Consider the following 18,993-nt stretch of genomic DNA (forward strand, 5'->3'; position numbering starts at 1 on the left):
CGAGGTTCCGGAGTTCCGGAGAACTTCAAAAAAGGCTAAGGAAAGAACTTCGGAACCTCGGGGTTCCGGAGTTCCGGGATAGAGAGAGGAAGAGAAGGAAAGGAACTACGGAACCTCGAGGTTCCGGAGTTCCGAGGGAACTAGGGAGAGAAGGCAAAAGGGGAAAGAACTTCGGAACCTTGAGGTTCCGGAGTTCCGGGGAACTGCTCAAAGGAACTTCGAAACCTCGGGGTTCCGGAGTTCCAGGATAGAGAGGAAAAGGGCTAAAGAGAGAAGGGGAACTTCAGAACCTCAAGGTTCCGAAGTTCCGGGCAAAGGAGAAACTTAAGAGAAGAGGCGAAGGAAGGGAAGGCTAGGAACTTCGAAACCTCGGGGTTTTGGAGTTCCGAAGAGGGAAGGAGAAAAAGGACAAGGAACTTCGGAACCTTGGGGTTCCGGAGTTCCGGGCAAAAAAGAGAGAAAGGCTAAGGAGAAGAGAGGCTAAGCTAGGGAAAGAACTTCGGAACCTTGGGGTTCTGGAATTCCGGAGAAACTAGAGAAAGGCTAAGGGAAGGAAGGGAACTTCGGAACCTTGGGGCTCTGGAGTTTCGGAAAAGGAAGGAAAGCGGCTAAGGCAAAAAACTTCGGAACCTCGGGGTTTCGGAGTTTCGGAAAAGGAAGAAGGGGAGAGACAAGGGCAAAGAACCTCGGAACCTCGGGGTTCCGCAGTTCCGGGGAAGAAAAAAAAACCAAGGGAGCAACCCTCCGGACAAGGCAACACCTCAATCTTCATGAATCTTCTCTCCTTGATCAATTGGGGCAGCGCTGGTCCATGGAACATATCTCTTATTGGTTCTCACTGAGGGACCAAGGGTGTCACAAAAATGACAACAGGTCCCAACAAATATATATTGAGCCACTCATGTCCAAAAAAGTCCCCAAAAGAATAAGAAGAAACGAACCCCAAGCGAGGAAAAACTCCACCTAGAAGGAAGACGAGGACCATGCAACATCCTGTAATGTCCCCTTTTGTAAATGCCCTAGTTTTTGCCCCAAATCACAATTCTAAGTAAAACAAGAAATAGAATAGAGTTGGTGATATTATTTACCTGGTTGAGACCCTACAAACATGTTAGGTAATCATTGAAACATAATCCATAAAATAGATCTTCTCAACTAGAAACATTATTTTAAATCAAAAGCATAGATCTTTCCTACTAGGGTTAGGAACATTAATTAAATCATAAGATATATCTAATTCATTAATAGAATTCAATCATAGGAGAGTAAGGATAAGGAGGCAAGATAGGGTGCTTAAAATGATCTTCTACCCTAGGCCCAAGAGCAGATATACCATCTCTCTTGGCCTCATGTGGCCCTTTGCCATCCATATGAGGTGGTGTACCTAGTGAGGAATCCTATAGTTGTTTCACCTCTTCTTGCCACCTTTATTCTACTCCCTAAGATTGGGGTTCCTTAATCCAAAAGTCGACCATCGTAGAGGTTTGGGGAAAACTACAATAAGGTGTCCGGAACATCGTTCCCTTCGAAGCCCAAGGGCGAGGTACTCCTTACACCCCCTTGGCCTCATGGAACTATCAGTCACCATCATGAGGTGGTATGCTTAGAAGAGGACCTCGTAACTGTTTCCCCTCATTGTATTATAGGGTGCCCAAAGCAATCCTCTACCATAGGCCCACGAGCGGATATCCCATCCTTCTTGGCTTCATGTGGCCTTTCGCCGTCTCATATGATGTGGTGTGCCTTGTGAGGAATCTATAGCTATTCCCCCTTCTTGTATTCCCTTCCTCACCTTGCCATGATTGATTGTTGCTATTAAGAATTCCATATTATTACTCGTGATATTATATTATCATAAATTAATATGTAGAGAATTGTGCATTATACTGCCTCATCTACCGGGCATATGTATTGAGCATATATATTTATCCATGCATACCATAACTGAATAATGATGCTACTGCCTGCAATTTTAATAACAACTTTAATCTGAACTGATCACTGGTGTGAGGTTATATTCTGATTTGATGCCTTTCGCTTTGCAGATCTGAATCTCTTTTCTTCTTCGATTGCTTTCTTCCTTGCTCTCCTAGATGGCTATCCCCTTGGAATGATCGATATGTTGTATATATATCTCCCAATCGATGCTGGATGGTTATGTCTTTTCCATGGTTACCACCCCTTGTAAAATTCGTGACTCTTAATAAGTTGTCTTTTTGCCTTTTAATTAATATCCGCTGCTGTAATCACACCCCATTAATGCTTAATAATATGTAAATCTATTCGCTGCATTGTTATCATATATGGATCACTGTAGATACTTCAGTTTGTGCATCAATGCAGATTTAGAATGCTTAACCTTTGATGCAATAGAATTGTTGCCTTCAGCTCTGCTTTATGGAGATAATTACTACCTGGTACATAATTTCTTTGGTCTAGGACCATAGAAAATTGTTAAGTCTTATCAATAAGACGATTTTCTGAATATCTACATCTGAACTTATCCTGTGGAAAATGTTATTAAGGCGGGGGGGCATGACACCTCCCCCACCACAATAATGTAGTCTTTTGCACCATTGAATGTTAAAGATGATCCTGTTCACTCAACAACATTTCTCCCTCTAGTTGGAAAACAAACTTTAGGAAAAGTGCACAAGGTCTTCCTATTCTTGAAACAAATACGAAGGAAGAAAACACAAGATGATGAACTCCAGATATTATTTATCAGCATCACATCAATGCTAAAAGATGTATATATATACATATACAAATAGACACACACACACACACGTGTGTGTGTATGTATATATGTATACATATTACATATGTTTATATATAAATATATAAATATATATATGTATGTATGTATATATGTATATACACACATATATATATGTATACATACATAAATACATATATATATATATAAAATAGTAGGGCCTTAGAATAGTAAGGGCCCATGTAGAACTATAACTCCCACCAACTATAATTGTTACTCTAGCAACCTGATTAACTGCCCCTATTATTATTATATTATTCTAGCTTCTACTAGCAAGCGTACCCATAGAAAACTATAGTGTTGGGCCATAGAATTGTAGGGGCCATAAAAAAATATAGAAAGGGGGGCCGTATTAGATTAATTGCGGGGTGGGTGGATGTGCCGTTGGCATGTTACATATAGAATCAAGAAAGATCAACTATCGGAACTTCACGTTTCCAACTATAGTTTCCCTATATATGTGTGTGTGTGTGTGTGTGTGTGTGTGTGTGTGTGTACATATATACATACATACATGCTAAGTCACCGCGTTCACCAAATTTTTAGCTTCAAGTTCGAAATTCGGCAAACTTATAAACAACGTATGAAATTCGGAAAAATTCGTTTAAAATTCACAAGATATCACATAGAGGTTTTTGCCGTCGGTGGATGGTCAGTTAACTGTTGCCGTCGGGAGGTATTAGGGCCGCGTAAGGTCGACGCTATGCCTTACCGTCGATGGATGGTCAGTTAACTGTTGCCGTCGGGAGGTATTAGGGCAGCGTAAGGTCGACGCTATACCTTGTCGTCGGGAGGTATTAGGGTCGTGTATAGGGCCGCAAAAGGGCCACGTAATAGAGAGGTTTGTAGACGACCGCAAAGCAATTAATCCAGTAGTGGTTGAAGTAGCACGGGGTCGATGAAGTAGCACAAGCATGGCTAGAAGCACCAAAAGCAACGGAGAGAGCAGGGTTTTCCAAGAGGAGCAGCGGCGAATCGTTCGGAGAGAAGAATATAAATTTTAAAATTAAAAAGACTTTAATTTGCCCGAAAAAAGTTTAATATGAACATTAAACATCTATTATAAGTTGTTGCCCGATAATGTTAACTCATATTAAACATCTAACATAAATGTTGATATATTAATTAACATTTATTATAAAAGTTGTCAAATTTAACATTTGATATATTAAAAATTAAATATTTTAGATTATTTAATTCAAATTTTTAATTGTTTATATATAAAAAATTGACAAATTTAAATTAAAATATATAAATTAAATTAAACAAATTTATTCTTGTTTATTCTGATATTTTTTAGATATATTATTTCTATTTTTTTTAAAATCAAATTTATATTAAGCGATTTCGAATTTTTTCCCCTTGCCGAATTTTATTGTTGGCGAATTCGAACTTGAACTCAAACGCGATGACTTAGCATACATATATATATATATATATATAAGTCTCTGTGTGTGTGTACATACACACACACAAACAAACATATAAATATATATATATGTATATATGTATATATATATACATATATATATGTGTATGTATATATGTATATATGTATATGTGTATTTATATGTATATATATATATATGTGTGTGTGTGTGTATACACACACACACATATATATATGTATGTATATGTATATACGTACACACACGCACACACATATGTATATATACATATATATGTGTGTGTGTGTAGATATATATCTCTATCTATCTATATATATACACACACACACACACACATAGACACACACATATATATATATTCATTTTTAGTATTGAATCATAATAGGGGTTGGATGAAGGAGATCGATAGACTGCCCAAAGCAACCCTCACACTAAGCCCAAGTGTGGATTTAATAACCCCCTTGGCCCACATGTGGCAGACACATCAGTCATCCATCATGGGGTGGCCTACCTAGTGGGGGTGCTTGTCTCTGCCCTCCTTGTTCGTGTCACCTTATTCACCTGCTTGTGATTGTAACTTCTCCAACAATCAACTATAGTAGAGGTTGGAGAGGAAAGCGCAATAGGGCACCCAGAAACCCTCCTATCTAAGCCCAAGGCAGAATGTATTACTCCATCGGCCCACATGTGGCAGACACATCAGTCATCCATCATGAGGTGGCCTACTCAGAAGGGGTTCTCATATCTGCTCTCCCTCCTAGTATTTCTTTCACTCCTCTATATGATTACTTGTCGGGTTTATAAGTAATTTAATAAAAATAGCATTTCATATTATCACACATACAAAATATATTAAGTTGAGTATCAAATCTATTATTCCATTGCATACAGAATACTTGTAGAATACAAAGCTTATTTGTAGGTTATTCAATTCCACTCTGCTGTTATAAGTTAAGTAGACCTGATCTGATGCAATTCCTTTGTTGAATGCTGACTCCTGCCTTTTGTTTGATAAGAGTAGATGCTGATCTGATTCAATATCCCTCTGTCCTTTTACTTCCAATGCTGACCTGGGTTATCTACCTTCCAAGAGGAATGCAAAAGGTGGTGTCTTTTATTCGGTTGCAACCTTTTTAAAAGTGACATCCCCTCATACCCACTACCCCTTAACTGGCAGTTCGTTAATCTCAATGAAATAGTTACTTAATACCATTCATTCACTAAATATGTACCTTACTGATTGTATCGAGAGTGTTATGAATTCAAATAGATTGCTGATCGTTGGGCTTCCTTAATTTTGCATAAATATTTTATTTGTTATTTGGGGCTTGGGGTCAGGGGCATGACGGCACAACTGAAGATTGTAGAAATGCAATATGACTGCTATTCCAAAATAGAGGATGGTGTACAATGAATGAGATGAGATATACAATATATGCTTGACAAGCGGTTATATATAGGATACTCCACTGAGAGATGTGAATGTACAGCCATTGTGGAATAATATGAGATGTTGTCACATGAGCAAATGAGATGCTAGCTATTCAAGTAAATACCTATCTAAGCAAGCTTATCCTACATGTACACTAATGTAATAAAGTAACAAACTAAATGCAAGAAAACATCTATGCACCAACACTCTAATGAATGTGTACGCACAACAAATTGCTCACCCCCAGCTAACCGTTTGAGTGTGCACCTTGCAATAGATCCTCACCCTCAACTACCCATATTTCACTATAACGTGAATAGGAATGCATCACACATACAAATACATACATATGTAAAAGTATTTGAAAAATCACCTCTAAATCATCAAGCTGAAGACGATCCATGCGTTCAGTCTCTGTCTTCACCCGATCTGAGTACCTTATAAAGTATAACGCAGTTAACAGAAACAATAACACACAGCATTAACACAAAAGTAAGAAACTTGTGAATTACCTTCGGCAACTCATTTAATTCAGTATTTTTATAAGGCAAAAACAAGCCAAAAGAATTTGCAATGAAATCCAATGAATACCTCATATAAAGTTCCATTAATCTGTCAATCTTTTCAAATTCACTCTCCACAAACTTGCTCAATAAACGATCCCTTCTTGAGCCCCGTGAAATGCCGTCTGGAAAAAAAATGCTCAACCCAATTATTAAACGAATACAAACAATACCAAATATTTTGTTTCAAAACAAAGAAATATGATTCTAGACATTGACAGGAAATTGCTATCAAAAAAAATTACAAGCAAATTGATTTTGAAACATTCCGATTGCTTTAAAAAAAATCAGAATCAATGTCAAGTTTATTATGCAATAATTCTGTAAATAAAATAAATAACTTTCGAAGTCTCTAAGATAGCATCACTGTTTCAGCACCAAAAGAGATTGCCATTAATTACCATAACGACTAAAGAACGAGACCCATTAATGTATCAAATTCTCTCCAGTTTGACCTGTGCAGATCTGGATTAAAAATGGGACTAAATGGATATAGTAATACTGCTAAATCACAAAGTTAATATTATAGTTGCAGAAATCTTTACAAACTTCTTGTGACGTTTTCACACATCACCCCATTACAAATGGGGAGCCCCACTTTTTGCTTTTTAAAGTAGATGTTTTGCCTAGTTTTCTAGTGTTAGCCTTTGCTTATGAGAGGGTGTCGGTTAGAATGCAAAAAGAAATGATCCTAGGTGTCAAGTTGCCTTAGCTTGTCAGTTTATTTTTATAAATGTTGAGTTTCATTTTGCCTTAGAACCTAAGTGAAAAATGATTTAAAATGTTGCAAATTGGTGAGATTTTCTATGAGCAAGTGCTAAGAGTCTCTATAGGAGTCTTTTCCCACTCCTAGGAGGTGAATTAAGTCATAAATGCACAAAGTCCCAATGGACTCCTATTTTCCCCCACTCAAGTCCAATTAAAATGATGCAAGTCTCGATGCAAAATGATGAAATTTGATAAGTCTAAGCATTTTCAATGCAAAAATATCATAGTCGTGACAGAAAACGTCCTTTTCCATGAAATTAAGGCCTAAAAATGAGTTGTCCCGATGAAGGACATTTTTCCACCCAGTTTTGAAAACATAAAAGAAATTGTCTCGATGGGACATGATTTTCCCCACTGTGTCCTAATGGACCATGTTTTTCCACTGGAAGAGAAAATTGACTAAGTATGGTATCACAAATTGTCCAGATGGCGTTCGAATTTCCCCAAGGATGAAAATGAATGATGCATGGACAAAATTGATGTGTCAACATAGGGGTCATTTTTCCCCAAGGATCAAATATGTGGACAAGATGAACAAATGAATGGATTTTAATTAACCTAGTGGGGGTTGCTTTTCCCCAGGTTGAATTTTTGCGACAAAATAAGCGAGTTGATGAGATTTGTGTTCTAATGGGCCACGCTTTTCCCCAAATACCGTTTGTGATGAGTTATGATAAAATTCAATGCAGATTCTTGTCCCAATATGGATCGATTTTCCCCAACTGGCCCAAATTTAATACAAGTGAAAGAATTTAATGACAAGTGGGCTCAAATATAATTATTTTTTTGCCTTGTTCCAATTATTTAATGATCAGCAATAATTATTTAGTGATAAATGTGTGATCCCAAGGCAAATCGATTTTCCACCAGGCCATTATAAAGCAGGTTTTTATCCCACATTGCTTGTGTGGTAAAATGTCAAGGTGAAAACATGAATAAGAAGGCTCAGCCAGCATTATAATATTATTATATTGCCTTGATGTGACTGATTGAAAACGTTGATTGGAGGCAGATTGAAGACTACAGCTGGGCGATTTTTGTCTAAGTGTCATTTTGACACCACTGTTGAAGGGGAATTTCCAGATTTGTTGCAGATTGGAGAGCGAAATTGGTGACTTTGGCGATTTTTATACTTGGCGCCACCATAGCTGGGAGCCACGATTTTCTTTGTGGCTGATTGCCTTGCAGATTGGGGGCGATTTGTGCACATTTCACTTGACACCATTGTTGGGATTGACTGCGATTTTGTCCAAGTGTTTGCTGGGCGAATTTATTTGATAGTTTGGACGCCATTGTTGGACACCATTGCTGGTCCAGGACTGAGATATTCATTTCCAGATCTGAAGTATCACCTCCCAGCCATCATTGCACAAAGGGCGATTTTGTTTGGACATCATTTTTGAAGAATTTAGGGGCATTTTGTGTGGACACCATTGCTAGTGGTCTGAAGCATCATTTTTAAAGTTGTCTTCAGACTGAAACAATATTTCCAGCCACATGGTTGTGCCCAAGCGTGGCCATTTTTGAGCTTGGAAGGGTGAAATAATTTGAATGCAAGTGTATGACATAGCTGTGACCACTTCTAGCCATTGATTTCCATCATTTTCAGAGTGTCTTCAGACTTTTGAAGGCCATTTTCAGACCTTGGAGTGTGTATTCAGACTTCAATATCAGAAAATCAGACTTTAATACACCATTTCAGAGTGTATTCAGATTTGGGTATACTTTGTTTTGAGTTTCAAATCAATCATTTTCTGAGTATACCAGGATGTCTTCAGGCTTGGTACTTATAAAACCAAATCTGAGACAACTTTCTGGCACCTAAATCAACCATTTTCAGGGGTGTCCTCAAACTTTATACTCAGACTTATTTATTGCAATCAAACCTATCCGAAGTCTGAAAATCAAGTTTTCTGAGGACAAATTTTCCAAATTTTGATTAAATCTCTTGTATTGTCCAGAATTCGTGCTACCTAATGTTGAATTTCTGATTTTCATGAGCTTACAAGTCTGAAAACTATTTGAAATCAGAACCTTAATTATTTCTGGAAAATTATTTGAGGACAAACTGAGGAACATTGTAGTGTCCAAATGGGGTTAGAATTTCCACTTCATCAAATGGTGTTCAAATCAAACAAAATTTCAAGAACAATGAGTCTCGATGGGGGTCAGATTTCAACTTGAGAGCAGAATTACAGAGGAAGGGACAAATCAATTCAAATGAAGATCAATGACAAAGTACTCCCTATAGACATCAAATTTCCACCAAGTGAAGAAATGGACAAAGATAATGCGGATGTTTTAGGGGTTGATCCGTCCCTACAAGGGCCGATTTCCCACCGAGGTTGAAACAAAGTTTATCACATAGGTGTTTGAAGGAAGGGACGCAAGATGATTGAGGCTTGATGTGAAAGAGGATAGACAAAGGCAGGGAGGAAACTTGACAAAGATATATTTCGATGAGGAAGATCAACATTTCAAGGATTGGCAGAGGATTTCAAAGGCAAGGATGTAGACTAGATCAAACATGAAGAGGACTTCACTATGATAGTGAACAAATGAAGGAAAGCATGTTCATGACATATGCACAAAGGGTTTCACATTAAGAAATCGGGAACTACATCAAAGAATCTCAAGTCTGAGAACGTTGAGGAAAAAGTTCAAGGCGAATTCCCTAACAAAGTATCACAAGGAATTCAAAGCATCATGAAGAACATTCAAGGCAAATTCACTTAAGTATACAATGCAAGCTGAGGTGGCATTCCAATCACCATTCGTTCAATCAAAAGATACCAAGTCAGCATTCATTCAAGGATGGAACAAGTGACACATGGCACTACATCAAATATTATTTATCTTACCTACCCTCATCTCTCATTGGCCAATGTAATAGTGGTTGTAACAAACCCTAATTAGGGTTTTATCTTGTAATCTTGGCCATTGATCTTGAATCAATCCGGGCCATCAAATTGTAATGAGAATATATAAGGCTTAGCTCTCTCTTTTGTAAAGGTAAATAGTTAGCAGTAGAAGAGTAGAAAATAGTTAGTATTTAGATCATTAAAAGTTAGTGTAGACTAGAGTAGGAGAAAAAGAAATTGTTGTTAAGGCTTGTAAATGAATATGGTGAAATGTGTGGTTCAACAAGTTGCATGGTTTCCAATTCTCATTTGCTTTTATGTTGATTAGGTGAATGAAAGATCTTGTGGATGATTCATGGTGAAATTTGTCTAATCGATACCACTAGTAAGTTCGCCTTTTGTGGTCAACTCGAATTTGAATTGAACTTAAATTCAATTATTGCTCATCCATTGGTATGCATTGCCTTGATGGTATTGAAATTGATGGTAGTAATTTGAACATCTATAACTTTACCTTAAAAGATTGCACTAGCTTTGTGGAGTTGTTCATTGATGTCAAAGCAAAGTCTAGTTGACTCTCACCTAGTTATCCACTACATCCTACATTCCTAAGATTGGTGTTTTATCCCACTTGTGCCCTAGTTGTTTATATGATATAATTATGCCATGTTATATGTGTGCCCTAGTTGTTATATGCTATATTTGTGATATGTTTAATCATGCCCCAGATATTTCATGTTCTAATTGAATCAACGTGCCATAGATGTTCATGTTTTTAAATGAATAATGATGCCCTATATGTTTATGTATAATTGAATGATGTTAATTGTGCTTTGAACAATGAATTGATGACTCATAATTAATAGATTGATGTTTTGATAGTTAACATTATGACATTAAGATATTTTACTTTTGTTAATGATATTTTGAAAATGTCATGGTAATGACGAGATTTTGGGCTAACTGGTTGAACTAGCTAAGTGTGTGCAGGAGTTCGTCGTCCTCCGAGAAGGGAGGGGAAGTATCATCAGGTCGGGAGGTAAGGAGAGAGAGAACTCATGCCATTTGGAAACCCTAACCGTAAGTGAGTCAGGTCGTCTCATGTTGACCATATTTTTCGTCAGCCTATCGCATCAAGTAACCCCATTAGTCTATATAGAGGTTTTAGGGTTTCACGACTAAGTCATTGATTGGTTTCCAAGTTAATTTGTTATTATTATTAATTTATCTATTATTATTATCATTCTTAATAATTAAAATAGAAATTGCATTGGCTCATTTTCATATATATATATATCATATGCGAATACATGTATATGTGAGTACCTGTAATGTAGATAATCAGTACCATGGCCAATACGTTCGTATACATGCTCCCATAGACATTTATACATAGGATATATAAATTCATATATATAAATATACTATATTAATGTTCTTTCAACATAAGGTCCTCGTACAAGGCATTAGCCGATTCTATTATGGCTATTTTAATAAAGTTAAATATATAAAAAGGGGCTTTAATATTGAATTATTTTATCCTAAATCATTCTTTAGCTACTAAAGCATATAGTGGCATTTAGCAAATGTATCGATTTGGTATAAATCCAATGTTTAACTTAATGTTTTTTTTAATCTTTATCGAGCAAATTTGAGTGAAACCACGGCATATATATTTAATTTATATTGCAAGTGAATGAATAAAAAATCGAATGTATAACAACCGACTCATCTGAAAGCTTCGGAAGGTCTTTCGCGTGACAGGTGTCTTCTCGGGGAAGACAAGCATGTTTGGCATGATTCTTCCAGACAACGGAATGGGTGGAAATACATTGTATTAGGGCAAAATGGGATGAGGAATGCATATCGTGAAGTTTATAGGCAGGGTTTTTCGAAAAAAAAATGGGATACGTTATTCTGGTTGCTTGCAAAATATAAAGACATAGGCACTCTGCAATTGTGGGAACCAGAGGGTTCAGAGTGGGAAAGCATTGTGCAAGTCATATTCAGTTACTTCTTTCTTCAATATCCAAGTCATGTTTTCTGTCTAAACTTAGTTTACCTGTGCAAGCATTATTCGTCTTTCTAAGATTGAAATAAGGAAGGATTAGTTTAAGAAAAACGTATATGAAATATACAGAATAGTTTGAAAATTATTTCTTATTTGAAAATGGAAAATGGTTGTGGTATAATCTCTTGTGTGTAGGGAAATTAGAAGAACACAAGGAATATTTGTATAGTTGTGTTTTTCCTTCTTGTAGACAACAACAAAATAAAGTTATATGCACAAAACGATAATACACAGCCATGGCTGTGTATACACAGCATAGCTAATACACAACCATGGCTGTGTATACACAGCATGCACAGCATAGTTGTGCATACACATTATGGTTGTGCATACACAGCATGGTTGTGCACACTCAGAATGAATGTGTATTGCATTTCCAGTGTGGTTGTGTTTGGAATGCTTAAACCCTTAAAATCCATGGGAGATACAATCATTTTATTAATGTATTCAAGGGAATTCTGAAAAGGTCAATATGACTGCAAACATATAGTGCAGTTGTAAGAGCATCTATAGGGTTTGTTTTTGAAAAAAAAGAAAGAGAATTAAAAAAAAAAAAACCTTGACAGCTGGAACTGCATGATGTGTTGTGTTTATTGATAACAGTTGAGAACAATTCTTGTGACAGTAAATAAGTTATATATTGAAAAGGCTCAATAAAGCTGGTTTAGTTTCTTATTTTGAAAATGTGAAAGATAGGCATAAATGTCTAACTAGCTGAAACTACATGAAGGAATATATATATATATGTGTGTGTGTGTGGGGGGGGGGGGGGGGGGGGGTTATTCTCGTGCTCTTCATATTCGATTTGCTTCTTCAACAGTTGGAAATGTATCGGTTCTTTCTTCTTGTTTCGAATTCTTCATAACTGCCACCGACTTGTATTAACTGGAAAATCGTTTCCTTTCTTAAAGTTCGCCAGCTCATTGTGTATGTCAGTGTGTAACTGACACCATTCTTAATGATTTGTCTTTTGCCTTCTTCTTTAGGAGTTTATCGGGTCTTGAAGCATGCTATTTATTCATATGTCGTGGGACATATAGAGGATGATCGACATTCTTATAATGATCTTTTGATAGAAATCTCAGGTCTTGGATGCTGCGTTTTTGTATCTACTCTAATATTCTGAGTTGATCATTCATGTTCGACTGTGAACATTTGGGTGTGCAGATTGGTTCTATTGCATCTTCTTCTACATTATTTTGTAAGCAGTTTTCTGATAGTCGTCTTCTATTTGAGCATCATCAATCATTGTTAAAATGATTGTCTTCTAAGTGTAAGAGAGATATGTACTTATTTTAAGACTTCAATAAAATCTATTTTTGGTGTGGCTGGGTTTTTCACCCTCAGGTGGAGGGTTTTCCCAGGATAATTTGTTGTGTTCTTGTTCTCTTAAGCTTTCTTAAGTTCTATTATCTGTGTTTATAGCATTTTGGTTCTATTTTTAACAATGGGAAGATTATAATGAGATCCATCAATGATTCCCTCGTTTGTTTAATGTTTTCAACAGTTAAACTTGTTTCTTTTTAATGTTGGATAAACAATTTTATTTTCATGCTTGTTAAAAAAGATACTTAAATCATCGAGGACGATGATTCACAAGGGGAAGGATATGTTACATTTGTAACATGCAACATCCTATGCAAATTTAAAATAACAACTTTTACATCTTTGAAGCAGAAAAAAAGGAAAAAGCTTGCAATTTTTTATTTTTTTTTACAACATTGATCTAAAACTTGAATTGATCAAAGATCTAAGCTATGAGCAAAATAGTAATTACGAATGTAACTTTAGCATTTCAATTTTGATGACAAGAGAGGTTTGGAAGATACATTTTTCCATATGCCAATATTCTAAACTTTCATAACTTTACCATCAGGCCAATGAGGAGGTAAAGTATCAACAGGGAGCTTTTCCGCCCAACCGCGGACTTATTAGTCCATCATGCCATATCCGACTGGATTGGCCCGACCCTTCGCAGGGAGGTAACGGAAAGTCTAACTCATGCCATCTAAACTGGTGGATAATCCTACACAAATCCCTAGTCGGTCATACACCATAGGCTACCCATAACTAGCATGCCCTCTGACTGGGTTGTGTATCTGGATCAGAGAAACGAGACTCACCCGAAATCGCCCAAACTCGGCGAGTCCGAGTCCGAGTCAGGCCAAACGAGTCCCAGAGGCTCGGACTCGGACTCGGCCGAGTCTGGAGAGTAAACTCGCCAGACTCGCTGAGTTGGCGATTTTGGCTCAAAATCGCCAGACTCGGCGAGTCCTGAGCCCCAGACTCGGCTACTGGCTGAGTTAATAAAATGACCAAAAAAAAAACATTTTAAAAAGTAATAAGTTTTTTTGGAAGGGCGAAATTTGACATTTTGGTCTCTCCGTCAGGATTATTTTATGGAATATAACATTTAAGTATAAGAAACATTTCCTTATATCTTTCTTCTTTCTTATACTTTAAGTTATATTCCATATATACTATCAGGATGTTTGAGAGTGGTTTTGGGCCTCCAGGAGTTATATTGCAAAATCTAGTTTTTGGAGGATTCTTCAGTTTTCCAGAATTAGTCAAATTTCAGGATCAGGACATTCCAGACTTAGCCAAATTTCAGGGCATTTGAAGATCAGGATGACATTCCAGACTTTATCACTCACCAACTTGACCTAGCTTGGACCTTCAAGAATGATACTCACTCACCAAGCAAGACCCAATTAGCAACAAGAGCAAAACCAGGCCCTAAGGAAGACTCTCAAAGAAACCCTAATTCAGACTTGTAATAAGTTTTTTTGGCCTTGCGGGGCGCTGCCCCTCGACCTCGCCCTGTATCGCGACAGGGAGCACGCAAGGGGCACTGCCCCTTGACCCCACCTTGCGGGTGCTGCCCCCAAACCCCTGTCGAAAAATATGGGGGAAACTGCGTCGATAGAAGTAGAGAAAATTTAACCTCCGAGTCTGACATTGATTGGATCGACCAGATAGATATAGAGGTTGAGATTGTAGCCATGGCAGAGGAGGAGCGGAGAGCACGAGCACAGACAGGAGATTCAGAGGCAGATAGTGACACGGATGTTCCTGATGTTGGTGAGCATGGCATGGTGTCACGGGGAGCGGCTATGGCAGTCGAATCATCTAGGACCTACCTTAGACGCCTTCGCAGGGGGCTGGGGCCGGAGGGTGCAAGCTCCTCTGAGCCATAGACTTGTAGTTGTATTTACCTTTGGTATTTGTATGAAACATTTGATGATGATCATATGATGACATGGATTTTTTATTCCATGAGTTTTGTAATATTGTATACATTTGACAATATTTATATATCTATGTTTGTTATTTTCTTCAGCTACAATTTGCGTTTATGCTTATGTGATTGATGTATACTTGTGTATGTAATCAAATGAGCCGAGTTTGATGATGTTATTGTGTCTTTAAGGTGTATTCAATAAAGGGTGTCTGAAACAAGTTTTAGATATTTAAAAATCTCTAAATTTCTTGAGTTTTTCACTATCCCGAGTCCAGCCGAGTCTGACGCCAAGTCCCGAGTCCGAGTCCGAGTTGGCCTTGCCGAGTCCGAGCCGAGTCCGAGTCCCGTTTCTTTGATCTGGATTAACAAACTGGTTGACACTAATTCAAGAAGTTATTGTTCATAACCTTACTCGGTCGAATTTAATTTCCCAAAGGTGTTCAAGTCATTATGTTTGTCTCTATGCTAACTGCATTTTGACTCTATAAGGCTCATTGGCTGTCATATATGCTTGGACCCAAGTTTCCCATGCTAGTCAACAAACTCGAGATGACTTTTATAATGTAACCTTTCTTTGACAAAACCCTAGATTAATTTAATACGGGGTTCATACTTGTGCTCTTGAGCTAGCAACCTACTCTCTCACAAGTACAACAGTCAAATAGTTCATATTCACACAGTCTCAACGATGTTTACACGAGAAGTAGCCCATACTTGGCCTTTATTAACTAGTATCTGCCATTAAGATGCAAATGATTAACATATGATGCCCTTTTTCACACATGAATATTACATGAAATACCAAACAGTCAATAGTCCTTCATAGTCTAGCATGTTTGATTGTATCGGTCAGTACTCTACCTCATCTTGAGGTTAAAGGCCTTATTTTATTTTAGATGTAAATTGTTCCCTTCTAGTTTTATAGAAGCATGGTTTAAACCAATAAACTTACCTTAGTGTGGAAAAGATGAGATAGACAACAGGCTGCTATCTCTCTCGTCAGCTTTAGCTTCTATGTTTTGTATGTATTATAAGCAATTGTGCTGCTACTGTACCATCCAATGAAACTATATATTTTTATATGAATGCCAAACTACATTAGGAAGCAATGAAGCTATGTATTTCTATACATATGACTATCTGCATTAAGTAACGTTATAAGCTCCCTTGTCTATCAAATCTTTTCGCACTACGGAAGGTTTACTAAATGTCTAAGTGCACCTGTAGTATTTATTACGCCCAAGTGCATTAATGAGCACTAAAATACTAATCTTGCCTGTCATTTCTTACCAAACTGAAAATAAATTAACCATCGTGATAGATGCTCTGGTATGAGCACCTCCTTGGCCCAAAGGTTTTCAAATAGTTGCAATCACACTTAAGTGTGAAATCAAAGTTCCACTCTTCTTGGCTGCAACTTAAGGTTCTTGGACATAGGTCTAGAAACAAGTGAGATTTAACTTATAGTTGACCATATTTGTACTCACATAGAGACTCATGTCTCATAATAGTGTTACATGATTTTAGTTGACAACACTAATTCTCATATGAAGTTTTCGTTTTATCCTTCTCCTAAATCATTGCATAAGGTATTAGAGAATTCAACTAATTCCTTAGATTAGGAAAGGTAAATGGTTTAAGAGCGGTCAGATGACCATAAAATCTTAAGTTTTGAATGAACTTCATGCATTATATGTCTTTGTTGTCATTGCAATGACTGAGTGTATTTTTTTTATAAATGAAATGCTAACTGCATTATGGGTACTGATGTTCTACCCTTACCCATTTTCTTTCCTAAACTAGGGTTTTAGATTTCAACACATGCTAGAGAAGGTTAATCTCAATTTGAATGATCAACCTCACTGCTGTGATTTTTTTTTCAAATTTGGATAGTTTTGAGACAGCTTAAAATGAGAAGGTTAATCTTTTTGGTATGCATACCTTCTAATCTGAACAGTATTATTTTGCATATCTTTAACCAGTTAAGCTCTCCAAAGTTTTTGGGTTATAAACCACACACATATACACATATATGTATATGTTAATATATATATACACACACGTTTGCATTCCTTCATGTAGTTTCAAATAGTTAGGCATTTATGCCTTTCTTACACATTTTGAAAATAAGAAACTAAAGCAGCCTTACTGTGTCTTCTCAATATATATCTTATTTACTATCAAAAGAATTGTTCTCTGTTGTTATCAATAAACACAGTGCATCAAACAATTCCAGATGTCAAGGGCTTTTATTCTATTTCTCATTTTTTACAAACAAACCCTATGAATGCTGCTACAGCTACACTATATATTAGCAATTATATTAACCTTTCAAAATTCTCATGAATACATTAATAATATGAGTGTATCTCCCACAGATTATAAGGGTTTAAGCAGTCCAAACACAACCACAATGGAAATGCAAATACACAACCATTCTGAGTGTGCACAACCATGTTGTGCATGCACTGCTATGTTGTGTATACAAAGCCATGGCTGTGTTAACATTTTGTGCATATAAATTTATTTTGTTTTTGTCTACAAAAAGGAAAAACACAACTTATACAAATATTTCCTTGTGTTCTTCTATTTCCCTACACACAAGAAATTATACCACAACCATCCTCCATTTCCAAATAAAAAATGATTTCCAAACTATTCTACATATTCCTTATTTGTTTTTCTTAAGCTAATCCTTCCTTATTTCAAACTTAGGATGAAGAATAATGCTTGCACAAGTTACTAGGTTTATACAAAAAGCATAACCTGGAAAAATGAAGAGAGAAGCGTCTAGGTATGGCTTCCTACACAGCGCCTAGACTCTGGAAACCTCTGAGTCTTCCCGAATGTATATCTTCTATATTATTTTTGTAGAAAAATGAACTTCAAGTGAGTAGAATCCCCATCGCTACTTCTAGGAAAAGCTTATATACTCCACGATATGGATTCTTTTTTCATTTCACCCTCCTTTCCTTGCATTTCTACTAGTTTCGTTGCGAAAAAGGTTCACGCCAAACATGCTTGTCTTCCCCAAGCTTCAGGTCACGCAAAGGCCCTTCATGCCTTCCAAAGCTTCTAGAGGAGTCGATTTGTTATTCCTTCAACTTTATTCATTTTACTATGTATGATTCTCAATATCCATAAAATATATGTCGTGTGTTTAACTCATTATGCTCGATAAGGATATTAAAAAGACATTGAAATAAGCATTCGAATTTTTACAAAATTCAATACCTTTGCTTTGTGCTACTATAAGCTTTAACGGCTTAAGAATGGTTTAAGCTAAACCGATTCAAATATTAAAGCCTCCTTTTATATACTTAACTAGTATTAAAATAACCATAATAGAATCGGCTAATGCATTGAACAAGTGGACCTTTGTTGAGAGGACATACGCAAAATATATTCATATATTTATACATACATGAATTTATATATCCTATGTATACATGTCTATGTGAGCACATATATGGCCGTATAAATCATATACGTACTCACATATACATATATTCCTATATGTGATATATATCGATATACATTTATCAAACATGAGCCAATGAAATTTTAATTCAATTATTATGAATAATAATAATAATGGATAAATTAATAATAATAACAAACTAATTAAAAGCACCAATCTATGACTTTAGAGTCGTGAAACCCTAAAACCCCTATACAAACCAAATTAGGGTTACCTGATGCAACAGGCTAATGAAAAACATGGTCAACATGAAACGACCTGACTCACTTATAGTTAAAGTATCCATATGGCATGAGTTATCTTTCATTATCTCCCGACCTGATGATACTTCCCCTCCCTTCTCAGAGGACGATGAACTCCTACACACACTTGGCCAGTTCAAATA

At 36.7% G+C, this 18,993-nt stretch overlaps 1 protein-coding gene across 1 annotated transcript in view; it reads right to left on the reverse strand.

The window, feature by feature from the left end:
• Positions 1–18,993, reverse strand: part of LOC131060717 (uncharacterized) — a 98,624-nt gene that overhangs the window by 47,722 nt on the left and 31,909 nt on the right. Inside the window, exons 5-6 of the mRNA XM_057994096.2 lie at positions 6,212–6,308; positions 5,994–6,057 (exon numbers count right to left, since the gene is read on the reverse strand). Coding sequence (XP_057850079.2) covers positions 5,994–6,057; positions 6,212–6,308 — 161 coding nt within the window. The remainder of the gene's footprint in view (positions 1–5,993; positions 6,058–6,211; positions 6,309–18,993) is intronic.

The sequence above is a fragment of the Cryptomeria japonica genome, chromosome 11, assembly GCF_030272615.1.
Source record: "Cryptomeria japonica chromosome 11, Sugi_1.0, whole genome shotgun sequence".
Lineage (NCBI taxonomy): Eukaryota > Viridiplantae > Streptophyta > Pinopsida > Cupressales > Cupressaceae > Cryptomeria > Cryptomeria japonica.